This window comes from Tupaia chinensis, unplaced genomic scaffold (genome assembly GCF_000334495.1).
Source record: "Tupaia chinensis unplaced genomic scaffold, TupChi_1.0 Scaffold000354_1, whole genome shotgun sequence".
NCBI classification, from domain to species: Eukaryota; Metazoa; Chordata; class Mammalia; order Scandentia; family Tupaiidae; genus Tupaia; species Tupaia belangeri.
In genome coordinates, this window is record NW_006159849.1 from 6,939,437 (window position 1) to 6,961,316 (window position 21,880).

The window sequence follows — 21,880 nt, forward strand, 5'->3', positions numbered from 1 at the left end:
GTCTCAGCCCTGGCAGCGTGCTTCCTCACTTTCTCTCTCTCTCTCTCTCTCCCTCTCTCTCTCCCTCCCCCGCCCTCTCTCTCTGGGGAGCATGTGTGCCCTATAGCAAATTTTAAAATAATAATAATAATAAATATAGTATAGTAAATAATTCTTTTTAAAAAAAAAAAAAAAGTATGTTTTGGGGAAGACTTACATACAAAGTGTTGGGTAAAGAACTTCCTCATAGGGGAAAACACCGGAATTCCAGCGTTCCCTGACTCTCCCTGAACACCCTTCCTCCATCTAAGGAGGGTCCTGAGTGCCAGTGCTCCATCTGTGCCCTGAAGCCAGTTTGACGGACTCTTATCTAGACCTCGTCTCCTGTCATTCTTTTCAGAACATTGCTGTCTCGTTTGTCTGGCTCCATCCAACTATTTTTAATTCTCTCACAGCCCCACTGTCGGCTGAGTGGATAATTAAGCATTAAGTCCTGTTCTTCGTTGAGATCATGTATTTTAAAATGACTTGCCACAGAGAACTGAATGGCAACTTTGAAAGACAGGCTTTGAAAAGGAGGCCACGAAACCCCTGCAAAGTTTCGATTTTGATGACAGAACCCAGGCACAAGCACATCCAGCTGTCTTCCCGCTGAGGAAGTTACAGGTTGTAGAGACCGTTGGTTGTTGGTTTCTCTGCTCCAGGGCTTAAGAGTGTAGATGCCAGAGTTGACTACTTGGGTCTTTGCTACTTACATGCTCTATGATATTGTGCAAATGTTTTACTATCTTTTAATTTTTTGTAAAACAAAGACAATAGGGCCAGCAGATGGCATGGCTCTTGGGGCACTGGGCTCCCACATGGCTAATTGCAGTTCGAGTCCCAGACCTGGTGGCTTGCTTTCTCACTTTCCTACTCTCTCTCTCTGCTTCTCTCTGGTGAGTATCCATGCTATGTGGCAAGTTAAAGGAAAAATGGTAATAATAAATAAAATTAAATAGATCATTTTTTAAAGAAGAAAAAAATAGAGACAGTGACAGCTTAGGGACCAGGCAGTGGAAACACAACTGGTCCTACTTGGGAAGGTCGCAGGTTCTGAAATCTGGGCCTCCCTGTACATTCCAGGTACACATGTGTCCGTGATCCAGCCTGGCCGAGACTGGGCATGAGTTGCCATGTGAGGACCGTGTTGGGGATGTCTGTTCTGTCTATCTGTCTGTTTCTCTCTTACTAAATAAACACAAATAATAGTACCTAGCTCACAGGGTTGGGACTGAATCCAAGAACTACTGCACACCTGGCACGGGAAAACGTTCACTACGTGCTGTTAGTGAACCGTTCATGAAAGGTTAAACAGACGTGCTTGTTCAGGTTTGCATAAAGAGGTCTTCTCGGAGCCCCTGTGTAAACCACCCTGCATGGAGCCTGCTGGCCCTGAGCTCTGTTCCCGTTTTCTTTTCCCTGTGTCAGCCAGTCCTGGGAGGAGTGCAGGAGCTGCCCAGAGTGCATGGCTACTGCTCTCTGATCCTGTGCGGATGAGACTTCCAGGCCCCTGGACTGACTGGACCCCTGGTGCTTTCACTCAGGTGCTGGAAAGCTTCAAGATCATGGACTACAGCCTTTTGCTGGGAATCCACATCTTGGACCATTCCCTCAAAGAGAAAGAAGAGGAGACCTCACAAAATGTGTCTGATGCTAAGCGGCCCGGGATGCAGAAAGTCCTCTACTCGACAGCCATGGAATCCATTCAGGGGCCAGGGAAACCTGGAGATGGGGTCATCACAGAGAACCCGGACACGTAAGTGCAGTGTCACATGCGCCCACCCTCCTGAGGGGGCAGCCCACGACATTAGGTAATTAGTTACACGTGACCACATCCCCCTCCCAGGGCATTGGAAATGGGCTCCTACTTGGTGCTAAAATGGACTAAGCCGGCCTTCATTTCTCTTCCTCTGTGGGTAACTTAGATAAGTGGCAGTTTCCTGAGTTATTACCATTATATTTATCTACATGGTTTTTATTTTTCAAATGGTTTCAGTTTTTAACAGTGGTTGAAAATATCCTGCCCCACCCCAGCCCATTTACTACCTATTCAAAACAGCCACCACAAAAGGGAGGGATGAACTTTGAGTGTGAACAAACTTGCATTTAAGCAAATACACAATAGCGTTGATGTTCGCAATTCAGAGCTTTTCATCTGCTTTATGGGGTTCTGCCGTTCTCATCCTGCACCCTGGCAGATGTGGTCTCATGCCTCAACCAGATGTGGTAATAACTGCAGGATTAATTTGCATGTGTAAACTGCATACTGACTAACAGAAACAATTACAATCAAAGACAATTATTGAAGTGGTTGACTGTCACGTGTATGTGCTAGCTGAGCAAGGAGCCAGGAAGGAAGACGTTTGCATGACGGTAAGTGCCTACCTTCTACAGTGATCTAACAATGACTAAGCCATAGGCCTATTCCACTTTTATAAAGGAAATTAACATGTATTTTTTTTAACCATCACTTGCAAATCCATCGAAATTCCCAATAATCAGTTAAACAGATTTTCTGTACCAATATGCTGAAATACTACACAGCAATTAAAAAATATGTTAGTGGGGTTAGCAGATGGTATGGTGGTTAGAGCACTGGACTCCTATGTGGCTGACCATGGTCCAAGTCCTGGACCCAGTAACTTGAAAATCATGCCAGGCACATGTACGTGCATGCCCAGCATCCCAAGAGGAGAATGGAGAAGGGGTTACAGTGTGCCCACCCACCCCCCGGGGGTGATTTCTCACTTTCTCTCTGTCTGTTGAGCGCACATGCCCAATGATAAAAACCTAAAAAAAAAAAAAATCATGAAATGCTTCATTATAGAAAGGAAAACATTCAGATTCCAAAACATGATAAATTAAATACTCGCCTCTAGGGATCAATAAGCATGCACACACACATACACATATATATACATACACACATAAATACCAGAAAAGTGTAGCAAAAAAAATTTTTAAGGTTTTTGCCATAGGGCATGTATGCATGCCAAAGAGCGTCAGTGAGAGGGAAAGTGAGAAATCGCTCCCCATGGGAGATGGCCATGCCGTCTCCGTATTCTCCTCCTGGGATTTTGGACATGCACACACATGCACACAACATGATTTTCAAGCTGGCAGGTCCAGGACTTGAACCATGATTGGCCATGTGGGAGTCCAGTGCCTTAACCATCATGCTATCTTCTGGCCCCAAGTATATCAAATATTAATAGTTATCTTTGCATCCCAGGAATGGATTTTTTAATATATTTTTTTCTTTATGCTTTTCTATATCTTATTTTAAAGTCTAACAGTATACATATTGGGTTGTTGGAAAAATCATGACATATTTTTCTATGCAAAAATACATCATGACTTTTCTAACAACCCAATGTATTACTCTCTCCATCAGAAACAAAAAAACGTATTGCATTTTAAAAATGCAATATTTTACTATACTCTAAAAATTCATGCTCATAGTTTTAGTAGGAATAAGTTTTACATTGGATGCTTCCCATCTAACACTTCAGAATTGACAATGATATTATTCTCCTTTGTGGGGAAGTACACCTTTATAGATTCCCAGGAAGATTTCAACTAATGCCAAAAGAAAAATAAAATGATGAAGGGAGAGATAGCCCAGAATTCTTATAAACTCTCTTTTTATTTTCAGTCTATTTATTAGAAATGATTTTTAGCTTCCTATTCTTACATAATAAAATATTTTCTCATTTGCTTTATCAACAGAATGGGAGGCATTCCAGCTAAAAGCCATAAAGGTGAAAAACTACTTTTATTTATGGGCATTATTGACATTCTACAATCATATAGGTAAGACATTTGGGAAAGTGGTCTTTTTTATTTCAAAATTAATCCACAAAATTTTCAGAGAATTGCCAAATGGGAATGATTTTACATTCTCATTTTTATTTTTCTGTCTCTTTATACTTAGGTTAATGAAGAAGTTAGAACATTCCTGGAAAGCTCTTGTTTATGATGGGGTAAGGCATTTATGTTCCTTGTTAAACTGTATACATTTCTAATTCCCCAGAAACGTGAGAGTAGGTCTAGAAAACCATGTCACTAGGCTTTCAGAGGAGAAGAAACAAAGGTCTTTATGAACTCAGTATCTTTGGCTAGCAGATGGCTTTAAATATGAGAACAGTGACAACATAAATGTGAATTTCTGTGCAATTAGATGACATCTGGCCTGGAGGCTAGGTTGAGGCCAGGAAAACACAATGATATCTTTTTTCTATATGAAATCTCCAAGACCCCATTAGGAGATAATGACAAGGGGGGGAAAAAAGGAAACTTTTCCCATAGGCACTGAGAAGACCAGTAGGACAGCTGGAAGGAGTTTTCACAAGACCACGTTTCTGAGGGATATGAGCCTTGACTTTGAAGGTTGACTGCCCTGGATCTGAACCCTGGGTTCTCCCCCTTGACTGGCCATGTAATCGTAGCCCAATTTCTCCTCTGTACCAGGGAGTCATGGTACCTGTCTGGTGTGAAGATGAAACAAAAGGATGTTTGCTCTTACTCAATGATGCCTAACACATATATCACAAGGACATGTAAAGTGGAAACTTTAAGGTTTTAAATTTTACTTGTTATGGATTTATGCATGCTGCCTGATAGGATATTTTAACTGACATAACTAGAGGAGAAAAGTCCGTTATCAAAGAGCAGTCTCTCCCCCTGCCTCTGTCTTGTGCACACAGACATAATCCCATCTAGATGTTAGATTTGAACTCCTCATTGCTGAGAGAATATTTGTCCTAAGCCTCCCTTAGTTAATGACTAGAAATGGCATTTCCAAAAAATATACTGATCAGAGATGTTGTCATTTGTTTCCTTTTAAGATATTAACACATACTTTCCTTTGAAAGAGGATAAATTATAAATGGCATTCCTCCTTTCTTGGAAAAGAACGCACACCTTCTCCGTTCTGTGAGAGAGTTAATAACCTTTCAGCGTCAAAGAGCTGCACTTTATCCACAGGCTAACCACTGACCTGACAGAACGTACTTGTAGGTAACTGGTTCACAGATTTGCTTCTAAGAATTAACCTCGGTCACATTCAGATCAAACATTCCTCCCATGAAAGGAAGATAGGGGAATTTCATTTTTCCTTCCAGCTAAGAAAGGTAGGAACTACCTAGCACCTCGAACACGGAAGGGGGAGAGAATTAACACCTATTTCATTCCCCTTCTGTGTTCTGAGACAATTTCCATTCTCTGTTACCAGATTGGATGTCTGATCTGATTGGCTCGTCTTGTATTGGCCAGATGCTTCTAAGGTTCTTACAATTTTGTCCATTTTAAAACATATCTTCTGTTTTTTAGTTTGTTGGGTTGTTTTATAGAAAATCTCTGTTGATTGTTTTCACTTTAATTTGTGAAAATATAAGTGATAATTAAGATATTTTGGCTTGTTTACAGACATGGCTCTTATTTAAACAATATTTCTTCATACAAAAAAAAAAAAACTGTCACTTTTCTCTAAAGGCAAGGATTGAGTCTTAATCACCTCTGGATCCCTTGAGGCTCTTGTACCCTACCAATATTTCTTAATTACCTACTTGCTGCAAAAATGTGTCCACTTGAAACAGAAGCTACAAGGGTATATATTTTAACATCTGAAGCCTGGAGCCAACAGGTGGCATGATGATTAAGGCACTAGACTCCCACATGACTGACTGTGGTTCAGGTCCCAGACCTGGTGACTTGAAAATCACACCAAGAATATGTGCATGCATGCCCATGATCCCAGGAGGAAAAATGGAGAAAAAGGAATTGCACTATGGCTATCCCCTCTAGGTTGTGATTTCTCACTTTCCATCTCACTGTCTCTCCCTCTCTGGAGAGTACATGTGCCCTTTGGCAAAAACTTAAAAAAATGAATGAATAAATAAGTAAATAAATAAAGTTTAGCCTTACTGAGAGCAGTCCTCAACCTTTTTTGCACCAGGAACTGGTTTCATGGAAGACAAATTTCCCATGAACCCAGAGGAGGGTGTGAGGGTGGGGGGATGTTTTCTGAAAGCACACAACCTCGATCCCTTATGTGTGCAATTCACAATAGGGCTCATGCTCCTATGAGAACCCGATGCCACCTGCCACCGTTGATTTGACAGGGAGCAGAGCTGCCTGCAATGCAAGCAATGGGGTGTGGCTGTACATGTAGTTGGAGCTTTGTTTGTGCTTGCTTATCCCCTCCTGCTGTGTGCCCCACTGCCCCACCGCTCCCCTCCTGCTGTGTGGCCTGGTTCCTAACAGGCCTCAGAGCAGTACTGGTTCATGCCCGAGGGCTTGGGGACTGCTGCTCTAGAGGACCATTGTATGGTGGCTGGAGAGATATCCCGTGTGCTGTGTCCTAGTGATCGTGCCAGCTCAGAGGCAATGTGTGCCTCCTTCAATACCCCGTTTCACAGATGAAGAAACTGAGTGCTGAGACTGGCTTTTCCCAGGATCATGCAGCCACTTAACGTCAGCACTATATCAGAAGCAAGTCCCCTGACTAATGGTCCAAGAATGTTTTTCCTTCCAGCCCCACTGCAGACACTTTGTAGTACCTAAACTTAATTTTAGAAATTTCCCTATTGGAATCCATGAATCTGGATTCAAAATGGAGCAGTGTATAAGCAACTGTATTAATACTACTTCTAGATAGGTACAGCTTGGATCGTAAATAAATGATTATTAAATAAAGACAGAGAATTAGCTTCTCCACCCATCTCCTTTCCTGGATTCGTAATAAAATAGCCCTTCAGTCTTAGACTCTTGCCAAGGATGAGAGAAGAATTGAGTTAACAAGGTAATTCAATTCAGCTCTGTGTAATCAGTAGCTAATTCCATGTAACAGGGGCCATCTGTTGGCTCTGTCTCCTAGGAATCTTCCTGGTGTCTGTGCACCTTATTACTTGGAGATGAAACCAGAGCACCTTTTAACTTAAATGTCACTCTTACATTAGGGTTGTTTTGTTTGTATATGTCCCAAATTTTTGTCCATGATTAAGATGTTTGTTCATTAAGATTATTAGTTGATGCCATAATGATATGTAACAGTGTAATCTATCATTCCAGATGATCCACGTGTAGCTGCATGTGAAAAAATAACTTAAAAGCCCCTCCTGGGATGGTCTTATAAGGGTCAGCATTTTGATTCATGCAGGAGTGTTTTGTTTTTTTAATGTTCTATTTTTATTTTATTTTATTTTTTTTTTTAGGTTTTTGCCATAGGGCACTTGTGTTTACCAGAGAGACAGTGAGAGGGAAAATGAGAAATCACCCCCAAAAGGTAGTGGCTAAGCCCCAATCTCTTCTCCTCCATTCCCCCAAGATGTTTTTTTTTTTAAGATATTTTTGCTGTTGGGCTACTACATTCACTGGAGAGACAGAGAGAGACAGGGAGACAAAAGGTGAAAAATCACCCTCCAGGGGGGATGACCGTGCCACAGTCCCTTCTCCTCCATTCTCGTCTTGGGATTTGGGGCACACACACACACAGGCCCAGCATGAGTTTTAAGCCACGAGGCCCAGAACTCGAACTTCTGTCCTCTCTGTGGGAGTCTAGCAATGTGACCCATGCCATCTGCTGGTCCCTCGTGTAGCAGTGTTTTACTGTCTCTCCCCTGCTCCCGTAATGCTCCCTTTCACCTGGAGCATCTAGAAGCTTTGTTCTGATTAAGTCCATGCCCTCCTTCCTCAGCTCCAGACTCCTGGACCCCATGGGAGACAGGACTTTGCTGTTCTGACTCTTCCATTCACACCTGATGGTTAAGGTCCTTGGCTAGCAGGAAGCCGGTCACGAGACCTTTCTTCCGACTCCAGATCAGCTCTCTAACAGGTCACACTGTGCTCCTTGCTTTTGTCTTCTCAGGACACTGTTTCAGTGCACAGACCAAGTTTTTATGCAGACAGATTCCTTAAGTTTATGAATTCCAGAGTTTTCAAGAAAATACAAGGTAAGATCTTTACGAAATTTTTAAGACTTTTTACACTGAGTTGCTGAGTTCACTATGTATCTTTGCAAGATTTTTACTAGAAGAGTTGAAGCTACTGTGGTAGTCACTTAGTAATTATGGTTAAGATTCCTGGGCAGGTATTTGTTGATGCCTTAATGATTCGAGTCCTATTTTGTGCTGAAAAAAAAAAAAATGAGAAGCTGTCTAAAAGTCCAACTACATAATACAACCACATAATATATTGGTTGATATAGTATGATACAGTCAAATAATAGAATAGTAAGCCAATAAAAAGATGTATTAGAGGTACATTTGGTTCTTTAAATATAGATTTATGCATGTATATGAAGTTATCAGTCTATATACTTTAACTGCATAGCAGAATTCTAATAGTATCTATGTAATTAAAAACAGTATTGATTTTCATGAAATATTCTACAGGGTAGACCATATACTAGGTTATAAAACAAGTATTAATACATTTTTCAAAATTGAAGTCATTAATCAAGAACAAACACTGGGAAAATGTACACATAGAGCCAACAGGTGGCATGGTGGTTAAAGCATGGGACTCCTACATGGCTGACCACAGTTCAGGTCCCAGTCCGGGCAGCTTAAAAATCACACCAGCCATGTTTGCATTGCATGCCCAAAGTCCCAGGAGGAGAATGGAGAAGGGATTGCAGCATGGCCATCCTCCTGGGAGATGATTCCTCACTTTCCCTCTCTGTCTCTGTCTGGCCAGCACATGCACCCTATGGCAAAAACTTTTTTTAAAAAAATTCACACATATGTGAAAATTCAACAGCACACTCTTAAACAACTGGGTTAAAGAAGAACTCACAGGAAAATTACAGAAGACTCAGAGGTGAATGAAAATGAAAACATGTGTTACAAATGTCTGGAAAGCTATGAAGACAGTACTCAGAGGAAAATTTATAGCTGTAAATGCCTATGTTTAAAAAAGAAAAAGTTCAAACAAATACCCTAACGTTAAACCTTGAGTAATTAGAAAAAGAAAGGCAAATTAGGGCCATGCCATAGCCTCATGGTTAAAGAAGCTGGATCCCACTTGGCCAGCTGGACAGTCTGAGGCCCAGACCCAGCAGCTTGAAAAGCACATAGGCATGTGTACCCGAAATCCCAAAGGAAGAAGAAGCAGAGAAAAGATTGCAACGGGACCAAAGGAATTGGACATTTTTCATGATCTAATGTACTATATATTTTACCTATTCATCTTATAGTGTTTTCTGAATTTGCCTTATTTATTTTGTCTAATGCTTACCTCTTCCATTTGAATATAAGCTTACTGCTGTGTCCCCAGCCCCTAGTATAAGCAGGTGCACCTAGTGTGTGTAAGCATGTGTAGGAAAGATGCCATGGCATGCATGCTGGTTCCGCCTGTCCAGGACAGATCTGCCTAGAGATGACCTTGCCTTGAGGCAGTATTAGCCTTCGTCCTCACTTCTGACCCCATGCCTCAGCCTTCAATCTGTTCATTCGCTTGTGTCTTAAAAACCTCCTCGCCTCTGCATCTCTGTCCAGTTCCTGGTGTATCTTTGTCCTCCTCACAGTCACCCTGTTTGTCACTTTCATCTTGTCGACTCCAGTTGGCTTTTGGCCTCACCACTCTACTGAAATGTTCTTTTCGAGGTCACCAATGACCGTTGCTTAAGTCACTGAATAATGTTCAGTCTTTTCTTAAAACTGCAGTGTTTGAGACCACTGGGGTCAGTTCTCTGTGAAATAGTCTCTGCCCTTGTCTTCCGTAGCCTAGGACTCTCCTGGTTCCCCTCTGGCCTCTCCTGCTCCTTTCAGGGGTCCTTTGGCGCTCATCAATCTCTGCCTTATTCTAATGGTGGGTGTTCACCGGGTCCAGTATCTAACTGTGCCTACTTCCTGTGTCCAACTCTCTCTGGGTATTTCCCAACCTGCCAAGGTCAATGACCATCTGTATACTTATACTTACTCACGACACCTCTGACACCTCTCCTTGTATATCCAGCCTCCCCACTTAGGTGTCTACCAGATTCCATCATGGCCACACTGGAATCTGACCACTCCCCATACCAGATCCTGCCTTTCTCTTCTGATCCACATCTCACTAAAGGCCACCACACTCTCCCCAACTACCCAAACCAGGACATCACCCTTTGACCCCTTCCTTGTGCTTACTCTCACATGCAGACACACACCAACACTTGTGGACTCTTAACTCTTCAAGGTCAGGAGGCTAGCCCCTTCCCTCACAGTGCCACGCCTGACTCAGCCATTGTGGATTTTGGTTTTGAGTTTTTATTTTAGCATAAAGTTGTACACTCCCCTCACCCGAGTCTCTTTACCTTCAGTTTAATTACGTCCCTAGCCATTCAGTTTTTGCACACTGCAGCCAGAGAAACCAGTTCAAAATATAAACATGGAGACCCACAGATGGCATAATGGCTATGTCACTGGACTCCCACGTAGTCAACCACAGTTTGAGTCCTGGACTCGGTGGCTTAAAATTGTGCCAGGCGCATGTGCGTGCGTGCCCAAGATCCCGAGAGAAGAATGGAGGAGAAGAGATTGTGGTGTGGCCATCCTCCCAGGGGTTGATTTCTTGCTTTCTGTCTCTCTGTCTGTGTCTTTCTGGTGAGTGCATGTACCCTATAGCAAAAACTTCTCCAAAAAAATAATAAAATAAAATATAAATACACACACACACACACACACATATGTTCTTGCTCATTTTCTGTTAAAACCCTTCCATACTATTTTTAAAAATCTAATAGTTATAAATTAACATTTTTTTTTCATGAGTTCCCTGATGCACACTCCTTAACTTAGCTTCTGAGGCCCTCTGCGATGGGCCTCTCCTATCCTCAATACCCTCTCTCCCATCCCGCTCTATACCACACCCTCTCTTCCTGGCTCCAGCACCTCTGAACTCCTTGTGGTTACCCCAGATAGTCAGAGCTGTCTTCAGATGTCTATGCATGCTGGTCCCTTTGCACACAGCACTCTTCCCACCATTTCCTCCAAGTCTCAGGTTGACTGGTGCCCTCCACAGTAGTTACCACTCTGTGCTATAATGAGCTGTTCATGTCCCCCACTAGACTTCAAGGTCCTTCAAAGCAGAGACCATTTGGTTTGCTCATCTATAGTCCCAGCTCTTTCATTTTTCCTGGTTCATAGTAGGCATTCAATCATTGTTTAAAGAATAATGCCATGCTGGGACCAGCAGTTAGCGTAATGGCTATGTCACTGGACTCCCACGTAGGCGACCGCGGTTCGTGTCCCAGACCCGCTGGCTTAAAACTCACGCCAGGCGCGTGTGCCTGTGTGCCCAAGATCCTGAGAGGAGAATCGAGGAGAAGGGATTGCGGCGTGACCATCCCCCCCGGGGGGTGATTTCTCGCTTTCTGTCTCTCTGTCTCTCTCTGTCTGTCTGGCGAGCGCACGCGCCCTACAGTGAAAACCTCTCCAAAAAAAAAAAAAAAGAATAATGCCATGCTAATGAAGCGTTTTCCTCTACCGCCAACATTTCCTTGTTTCTTCTTTCTTTTATTTTATTATTTATTTTTACACTCAATCTCTATACATCTTTATAGGACCTGAAATTATTTTTCCCAGCATGAATACACTGTATATTAGTCCAGTCAAAGATATTACCGTATACATTATCATCAACAGATAATTTTCCGTATTTGTGTCTGTTAAATGTTTTGCTTCTTTTTTCACTTGATTCCCTCCCTCCTACGCGCCTCATTTCCCACCTTCCTCCCACACTGTCTGTAGTATCCTCAATTGCTCTCCAAGTTTTTATATGTTACAGTCTTTCCATTTTTGCCATAGATTGCAGACATTCAGTTTATATTAATCAGGGACATACAATACGTCTCTTTCATAGTCTGGCTTGCTTTGCTTAGCAGTAAATCTTCCACATTTCTCCACTTTCTATTTCAAAGGTAGCAATTTAATTAGTAAAGTTAACAGTTTAAACATAACTCTAGGTGTCTCATCAGGTATAAGTAACTTAAACGTTCTTATGCCTAAAGGCAACTTTCTTCATAAGTGAAGACCCAACTCGACTTCCCTGACTACTGTCTCCCACCCCCAAAATGAGACCCGATCTTCAAGCTTCTTTTTTCAAGTCAGTTTTTTTTTTCTTCTTTAGTTCATGTATCCTATCACTGAATTGAGTTATGTTGCCAATGTAATTATGTCTATAAAATGTTATACTAGCTTCTGGAAATACTAGTCACCATTGCTAAAATCCCATTGAAATTCTCTACCCAAATAATGTATCCAAAGTATTCATGCCTGGTGCAGCCAAGGTAGATGCTGCTACTCAGCAGGCTGAGATCACATGGAGGACCCCAGTCTTGATTCTCTACCCATATTAAAAGCCAGGCACAGTGACAAGCACCTGTATAATTCCACCTCTTCAGGAGGGTAAGGCAGGAGAATTGCAACATAGCAATACCCTTTCTGAAAAAGTTAATAAATGATGGGGCTAGCAGGTGACATGGTGGTTAAGGCACTGGACTCCCACATGGCCAACCACAGTTTGAGTCCCAGACCCAGCAGCTTGAAAATTACACTAGACACATGTACATGTATGCCCAAAATTCTGAGAGGAGAATGGAGGAGAAGAGATTGTAGCATGACCATCCCCCCTGGGGGGGCAGGGTGATTTCTCACTTTCCCTCTCTCTGTCTCTCTCCAGTGAGCACATGTGCTTAAAAAATAATAATAATTAATGCAAATAAAGTACTAATGTTTCATTTCCTGAATAATTTATTTAAAAAACTACCCTAAGATTTCAGAGCAATACTGAATTCATTCAACAAACATTTGTATACCTGTTGTCTACACATACATTTGTAGGTGTACAAACTGTCTCTGGAAGGATACACAAAAAACTGGTAGCATTGGTAGAACAGAATGGCTGGATCCAAACCAGCAAGGAAGGTGGAACAGCCTAGCACCAAGCTAAGCACTGAAAGATCAGCAACATTTTTTAAGAATTATTTGTGTAATTTAATTTATTATTATTATCTCTTTAATCTGACCAGAGAGAGACAGAGAGGAAGAATGGGAAAACAAGCTGCCAGGTCCAGGACTTGAACCAGAGTTGGCCATGTGGGAATCTAGCACTCCCACCATGCCACTTGCCAGTCCTTTAGAAAACATTTAAAAATTAAAATTTTGAGGACCAGCAGTTAGCGTAATGGCTATGTCGCTGGACTCCCACATAGTCGACGACCGCGGTTCGAGTCCCAGACCTGGTGGCTTAAACTCACGCCGGGCACGTGTGCGTGCATCCCAAGATCCTGAGAGGAAAATGGAGGAGAAGGGATTGCGGCGTGGCCATCCCCCCTGGGGGGTGATTTCTCACTTTCTGTCTCTCTGTCTGTCTCTGTCTGGCTGGCAAGCGCACGCTCCCTATAGCAAAAACTTCTCCAAAAAAATTTTTTTTAATTTTTAATTTTTATTATCCTTCAATAATTTTATAGTCTGTTTGAGGAACTTGTAACAGATTTCTAATGAAATGATGAAATTGATAGCTGAATCTTTGCCTACATTCCTGTGGCTATACTGAGAGGAATAAGACCAATTCTTCCAAAAGAGAGTTTCCCAGAGAAAAGGATATTTAAACCAAATCCTGAAAACATAAGCCAGAGTTCATTAAAAAGAGCTGCCAGAAGGGCATCTCAAGGAGAAGGAACAGCATGTGCAAAGGCCTGGAGGTAGGCATGGATGGCAGATAGGGGAGCTGTAGGTTGGTGAAGTGAGAGGCGGTGGGTGGTAAAACAGAAGGCCAGGAAAGGGCACAGGGTACACATTCCCAGACATGGTTTAGCCAAAGACAAGCCTAGGAGTTTCTGTCACACTGAAGAAAGGAACCAGCGCCCTGAACCATCTTTGAAGACAAATCCCTGACACGGAGCTGTACGAGATTCCAGTTCTTACCTGCTGAGCAAGACTCAGATTCTTCCTTTAAAAAAAAAAAAAAAGTATTTGACTTTATTTTTTATTATTACTTTTTAAGATTGATTTATTGATTATTGTTATTATTCACATGAGTTTTGCCAAAGAAAGACTGAGAGAGTGAGGGAGGGAGAATTAGAAAGCAAGCTGCCATGTCCAGTACTCAAACCATGGTCAGCCATGTGGGAATTCCAGCACTTTAACCACCATGCCACCCGCTGGCCCCCTTATTATTCTTATTTTTTAATTTGACCAAAGAGAGAAAGAGAAAGTGAGAAAGCAAGCTACCAGATCCAGGATTCGAACTGTAGCCAGCCATGTGAGAGTCTAGTGCCTTAACCACCACACCCCGCTAGCCCACACAGATCATTTCTTCTTCTTCTTTTTTTGTTTTTTTTTTGGAGAGGTTTTTGCTATAGGGTGTGTACGCTTGCCAGATAGACAGAGAGAGACATAGAGACAGAAAGCGAGAAATCACCCCCCAGGGGGAATGGTCACGCCGCAATCCCTTCTCCTCCATTCTCCTCTCGGGATCTTGGGCACACACGCACACGCGCCCAGCATGAGTTTTAAGCTACTGGGTCCGGGACGCCAACCGCGGCTGACTATGTAGGAGTCCAGCGACATAGCCATTACGCTAACTGCTGGTTCCCACAGATCATTTCTTTAAGGAAGAAAGTCACCATTTAAGGCAAAAGTAAGGTCTTTGTTTAGATGTGATATGGGCTTGACAGAGGCTGGTTTCCAGGTTCCTCACTGCTCTCGTTATACGTGTGGCTGACAATGAACAAAGAGATATTTCTTATTCTAGGCCCTTGGCCTTCGCTCCGTTAAGAGCCATGAGCACAACTCTTCTGAGTGTCTTCCCCTCACTCTTGGGCTCTCGCCTCATTCACCTTCCTTGGTGCTGTCAGTGTGCCTTTGATCATAGCATTTTCTCACTTTAGAGAATTGGTATCAACCTAAGAATTATGACGTAGAAAAACAATCCCCACACCTTCTGGTGGGCTGGCCATGGTGGTACAGCAGTCTTGCAATGCTTTGCAAGGCTGAGGCCACATGGGAGGGGACCAGGATGTGGCCTGAGCCTTCTCCGTGCACACTGGGCATGCCTGTGCCTGTGCTCCTGGCTGGCCGTGGGTAGTATCTCAGTGCAAAGCTTGCTAGGGGTACCTGTATCTCTGTCTCCCTCATGGAAGCGTGGAAAAAAATAACTTTTTGGTCTCCTACTCAATTTATACCCTTAAAAATTACTGAGGACCCCAAATATCTTTTTTTTTTCCTTTCTTTTTTTGGAAAGGTTTTTTGCTATAGGGCGCGTGCACTCGCTAGAGAGACAAAGAGACAGAAAGCGAGAAATTACCCCCCAGGGGAGATGGCCACACCACAGTCCCTTCTCCTCCATTCTCCTCTCGGGATCTTGGGCATGCATGCACACGCGCCTGGCTTGGGTTTAAGCTGCCGGGTCCGGGACTCAAACCATGGTCAACTACATGGTAGTCCAGCGACATAGCCATTACACTAACTGCTGGTCCCCAAATACCTTTTTTTTGGAGAGGGTTTTGCTACAGGATGTGTGCACTCACCAGAAAGACAGAGAAATACAGAGACAGAAAGCAAGAAATCACCTCCCAGAGGGGATGGCCACGCCCCAATCCCTTCTCCTCCATTCTCCTCTTGGGATCTTGGGCACATGGGCACACATTGCCAGCATGAGTTTAAGCCACTGGATTCAGGACTTGAACCACAGTTGACTACTACATGGGAGTCCAACGGCTTAGCCATTACACCGACTGCTGGTCCCAATTTTTTCTTTTCTTTTTTTTTTTTTTTTTGTAGATTTTTGCCACAGAGTGCATGCACTTGCCAGACAGAGGCAGAGAGAAGGAAAGCGAGAAATCATCCCCTGGCAAGGGGAATGGCCACACTGCAATCCTTTTTTCTCCCATCTCCCCTTGGAATTTTGGGCATGCTTATATATGTGCCTGGCATTTTTTTCAAGTGTCTGGGTCCAGGGTTCTAATAGTGGCATTAGCCATGTGTGATCCAGCACCTTAACCACCATCCCACCTGCTGGCCCCAAGAACTTTCATTTGTGTAGGTTATAGCTAGCTATATTTTGAATATCAGAATTTAAAATGAAAAAAAAATACTTATCAATTCTTGACAGATAGCAATAAAAAACTATTACATGTTAACATAAGCCAATTTTAACAAAAAATACAAATTTTTAAGATAAAAATAATTGTTTTAAAAAATAATCATCTTTCCCAAACAATTTATTAATAGAAGTGGCATTCTTTTACATTTTCTCAAATCCTTGTGTCTAGCTTAGTAGGAAGTAATTAGAGTCTCAGAGTTGCTTTTACATTCCATCTTGGTCATGTCACAGGTCACATAGTCTGAAAAACTACCCTCATGAGAGAATGAGAAAGCAAAAGCAAATAATGCCTTACTATCATTATGAACATGGTTTTTACCGTTGCAGATCTTCTAAGAAGGACTCAGGTACTCCCACTCGTCCCCAAACCACATCTGAGACCGTCTGATACAGACGTTTTAGAATACCATACTGAAAGTTGATAGAAGAGTTAGGAAAGCTGGCAGATAGAATGCGGAGGCAGAAGCCGGTGCATGGACGGTTACTCTGCCCTGTGACCTGCGTTTGATGGCATGGAGAATTAAGGAAAGCAAGATTTATTTGTTCCACTTAGTTATCATTAAGATAAAAGTTGATCGTTTTTTAAACATTCAAACTCTCCCCTCAAAGAAAAGCAAGTTTTATCTTTGTTTTTATTTATTCATGGTAGAGTGTGTACACATGCCTGAGAGAGTGAGAAAGAGAAAGAGAGACAGACAGACAGACATTCTCGTGGAGTCTGAGCACACCCTGATCCCCTTCCTTCCATCTTCCAGCTCCACAGATTCTGTGTGGGCACCCGTGTGCATGCCCAGTATGTCTCAGACTGGGCCATGGATTCGAACCCTGGCTGTCACATGGGCTCCTGTTTCTCTTTAATAGTGCATTACTGCTGTGCCCTGGAGCTGGCCCTTACCTTTATTTTTCCCACACTTTAGCCAGGGGGAAAGAAAAAAGAATGCTAAAGAACTTAAATTAACCACCAATTAGGCAAATTTAGAAAAAAGAAAGGAAAGAACAGACACCTGGGTTTCATGCTATGGCCTTGAGCAAGATACACCTTTCTGCTCTTGGTTTCTGGACCTGTCAAAGGGCCTGCTTCCGTCAGACAACTGTGTGGATAATTTCAGATACACAGCCACAGTGTGGCTTCCAAACTCTAAAGCCCTCTACGAATGTTATTCATTATGATGGTGATATTATTGTGATTTTAAGACTGCTCGAGGGACAGATAAGCCTTCCCTTCTCTTCAAGTGGAGAGATTGCCCTCTGTTCTTCCCTTGTGTGTGTCCCAGAGTCCTTCTCCAATTCAGTTCTTGCGTGTTGCCTCGGGGAAGGTCCCCAGTGAGCAGTGTAATCTAAGCTCTGAGATTCCCAGGGCTAAACACGGTTATGCTGGTACATGTGCTGTCAGGGTGCCCCTTCATGCAAACCTCCGAAGGAGGAGAGACACTGCCAATAACAAGTTCAGGGGAAAGCAGAAAAAAGCCTCCACTGCCCTCTCCCTCTACCCTCCAAGGAAATTCTCTAACATGAAGCCAAGAGGAATTACTGCAGCAAAGAGGGAATATAAACGGATACAGTTCGGCTGCAGGCTAAGCAGCTTCCACAGGTGCACCCTGGGTAACATCCCAGACTTCGGCAAGCAGGGTGGATGGTGACATTCATATTTCATTGGTTTGGGTTCCCAACACACTTTTGAAATTGTAGAATGCTGTATAGACAAAGATCAGGAGTGAATTATACATCTGACATAACCATGACCTAGAAAATACCAAAAGGGTAGGAAATTTCAGCGGAAAGTCACAGGAAGGAAAAAGCAACTAGAAACAACTTCCTAAAGTGGACCATGTGACTGTAAGATTAAACACGGGCATGTTTAGAAATTCCCAGTCCCAACATAGTAAAACTAGGGTCATGAGAATTCTCCGTACTTTACCATCTGCGTTTACCAACCCAGTCCAACCTCCTCCCAGCACTAGAAAAACATTGTTTGAAAGAGGAAAATAATTCTTTAGCAACAAAACCATGTAAAAATCATCTCAAATGTGACTATATTTCAAAATGTGGGGACCAGCAGTTAGCGTAATGGCTATGTTGCTGAACTCCCATGTAGTTGACCGCAGTTTGAGTCTCGGACCCGGCAGCTTAAACTCACGCCAGGCATGTGTGCATGTGTGCCCAAGATCCCAAGAGCAGAATGGAGGAGAAGGGATTGTGATGTTGCCATCCCCCCTAGGGGGGTTATTTCTCGCTTTCTGTCTCTCTGTCTCTCTGTCTTTATGGCAAGTGCACACGCCCTATACCAAAAACCTCTCCAAAAAAAGAAAAAAGAAAAAAAATCTGGAGAGAAAGTTCAACTCTAATTTAGGATAATTTGATTTCATTCAAGTCATTTTGGACAAATAACAGCAAAACACACAGTTACATCTCCCTTCCCATATACAAAATAAGGCTCAAATAATGAATGAAATGTTAGTAACACAATATGAATTTCATCAATAAAATATTTGGTTGTAGGAAAAGTCATGATGCAATTTTGCTTAGAAAAACATAGGAAAATATATGGATTTTCCAACAACCCAGTGTTAATATGGTTTTGCAATAAGTATCTTACTGTTTCTCTTTGTCCTTTCTAGCTTTGAAGGCCTCACCTTCTAAGAAACGTTGCAATTCCATTGCTGCCTTAAAGGCAACCTCACAGGAGATTGTGTCTTCGATTAGCCAGGAGTGGAAGGATGAGAAGCGAGATTTGCTGACCGAAGGACAAAGTTTTAGCAGCCTTGATGAAGAAGGTAAAGACATGTAACTTTGAAAGCAAGAAAGAATGATTCTTGTAATTTACATAAGTAATGCAAGTTCACAGTAGAAAAATTAGAAGATACCTGGTCTAAGAAATAGTCTATTTACATTTTTTTAGAATTATTTTATTTAACTTTATTTATTTATTTTAAATTGACCAGAGATGGTCAGAATGTGAAAGAAAGAGAGAGCAGGAAAGTGAGAAAGCAAGTTGGCAGGTCCAGGACTCAAACCGCAGTCGGCCATCAGCATAATTGTGTCAACCCAGTCAACCATTAACCACCACACCACCTGCTGACGGCTCTATTTATATTTTTAAAGGCTAAATACAGTATGATATATAGTTCATGTACACTTGAGATAGCACATAACTAGGACAGCTTTGGGTTTATATTAAAAATTAGACAATATTCGCACACACGCATGTGCACACACACACGCGCACACACACGCTCCCACTGTCTGATAACAAATACTAACATCTTGTTTTTACTCTTATGTCTTATTCTGTACACGTACGTCCAGTCACATACACACACATACACATACATGATAAGTTGTCTCTATTTTGGTTTTCTTTCATGCATTTAAAATGTTGTAATATTATCTTTGTATGGCACATATACATATATTTTTGTTATATTTATTCCCTGAGTAGATAGAGAGATATTTATGTAGTTTTATTTTTCTGTCTTTTAAAAGTAGTATCTGTCTTAAGTGCCAGCCTTTGGCATGGTATTTAAGGCATTAGACTCCCACATGGCCAACCGTATTCTAGCCCCAGACCCAGCAGCGTAATAATCATGCAGGGTGTGTGTGTGCATGTGAGCCCAAAATCCCAAGAGGAGAGTGGAAGAGAAAGGACTGTAGTGTCACCAACCCCCCTGGGGGTAGTAATTTCTCATTTTCTCCCTCTCTGTCTCTATGGTGAGTGCATGTCTGTCTTAAGAATGAGGCTTTTGAGAACCAGCAGTTAGCGTAATGGCTATGTCACTGGACTCCCACGTAGTCGAACGCGGTTCGCATCCTGGACCCAGTGGCTTAAAACTCACGCCAGGCGCGTGTGCGTGCGTGCCCAAGATCCCAAGAGGAGAATGGAGGAGAAGGGATTGCGGCATGACCATCCCCCCTGGGGGGTGATTTCTCGCTTTCTGTCTCTATGTCTCTCTCTGTCTATCTGGCAAGCGCACACGCCCTATAGCGCAAAACCTCTCCAAAAAAAAAAAAAAGAATGAGGCTTTTAGGACCAGCAGATAGCATAAGTTATGTTGCTGGACTCCCACGTAGTCGACCATGGTTTGAGTCCCAGACCCAGTGGCGTAATACTCATGCTGGGCACATGTGCATGCATGCCCAAGATCCCGAGAGGAGAATGGAGGAGAAGGGATTACGGCATGGCCATCCCCCCTGGGAGGTGATTTCTCACTTTCTGTCTCTCTAGTGAGCATATGCATCCTATAACAAAAATCTCTCTCTAAAAAAAAAAAAAAAGAAGAAGAAGTTTTTTGCTACTACCTAGATCTCACATCTTTCTCATCTTTCTTGCTGGTTTGCTGCTAGGACTGCTGGTACAATGATGAATAAAGGTGGTTCTTGTGGGCAGCCTTGCTTTGTGCTGATTTTAAAGGGAACATTTCTAACGTTTCACTGTGGGACAGGAAGTTTACTGTATTTGATACAGGTCAAGGAAGTGCCTTTCTTATTCCTCATTTGCTGAAACTTTTTATCAAGAATGAGCATAAATTTTATCAAATAGTCTTCTCCTCCCACTGAGTGAATTATTTGTTTTGTTTTGTTTTAATCCAATAAAGGGTTGTGATATTTTAGATTTTTTTATCAATATATTTTGAGAATCCCTACATTACCTACAAATGCCTTGTACTTCCTATAGAAGAGAGCACCTCTTCTAGGGTTTCCTCAGAGTCTTTAGCATAGGGTGGTTTTCTCTGATGGCATTATCTGAGTGTTTTGTTGGATTTTTTTCTCCTCTTCCTATAAACCAACTTTTACTCAGAGTTGGTGATCTCAACAACAGTTAATGAGTTGCCCTTGATCATCTCTGAATTTATGGTTCTAAACCCTGGCAGACATGCATCCATTTCTCCTAAGCTACCCTGCACCGACATCTCCACTACACTACCTGGTTTCTGATCGCTCACGTCAAATTACAGGTGTCTGCAGTCCAAGAAATCTGGTTGCCTATTTTTTTCCTTTATTCATGATAGAGCACATGCACACGAGACAGAGAGAGAATGGAGCACCCTCCACAGGGTCTGGTCATGCTGCAGTCCTCCTCCTCCAGCCCTCTGTTCCATCAGATCTTGAGCATTTGCATGTGAGCCCAGTGAGTTTCCAGCTGCCCAGGGAGGGATTCAAACCATAGTCATCATGTAGGACCCAGCTTCTCTTGAGCAGTGCATTACCACTGTGCCATTGAGCCGGCCCAGGATAACCTCATTTTAAAACTATTACACCAGGTGGCATGATGGTTAAGACAGCTGGATTTCACATAGCCGAGTGCATGGTTTGAGTTGGGGATCTGGCATTTTGGAAGATATGCATGTACATATGTGCCCAAAATCCCTAAAGGAGAGTGGAGGAGAAGGGATTGCGGCGTGGCCATCCCTGTTGGGGGGTGCACATATTACCCTTATTTTAGAGCGCGAGAGAGATTTTTTTCTTTTTTTTTTCCTTTTCTTTCTTTCTTTTTTTTTTTTTGCTATAGGGCACATGTACATACCAGAGAGACAGAAAGCGAGAAATCACCCCCCAACAGGGATGGCCACGCTGCAATCCCTTCTCCTCTCGGCATTTGGAGCATGCGTACAGACAGTGGGCATGAGTTTTAAGTCACCGGGCCTTGGACTTGAACCTCAGTCGACTCTGTAGGAGTCCAGTGATGTAACCATTACACCATCTGCTAGTCCCCATATTACGCTTTTTTAAGATAAACAATTGTTTCTTTTGGTTCAGATTTAGTGATACAACACCT

General features: G+C 42.6%; 1 protein-coding gene across 2 annotated transcripts in view; it reads left to right on the forward strand.

The window, feature by feature from the left end:
* The window catches only part of PIP5K1B (phosphatidylinositol-4-phosphate 5-kinase type 1 beta), a 360,249-nt gene that overhangs the window by 247,731 nt on the left and 90,638 nt on the right, over positions 1-21,880 (forward strand). For both annotated transcript variants that reach the window (XM_006152466.3, XM_014589336.2), the window contains 5 exons: positions 1,566-1,777; positions 3,751-3,834; positions 3,956-4,004; positions 7,889-7,973; positions 18,726-18,881. In XM_006152466.3, the coding sequence (XP_006152528.1) occupies positions 1,566-1,777; positions 3,751-3,834; positions 3,956-4,004; positions 7,889-7,973; positions 18,726-18,881 (586 nt within the window). The remainder of the gene's footprint in view (positions 1-1,565; positions 1,778-3,750; positions 3,835-3,955; positions 4,005-7,888; positions 7,974-18,725; positions 18,882-21,880) is intronic.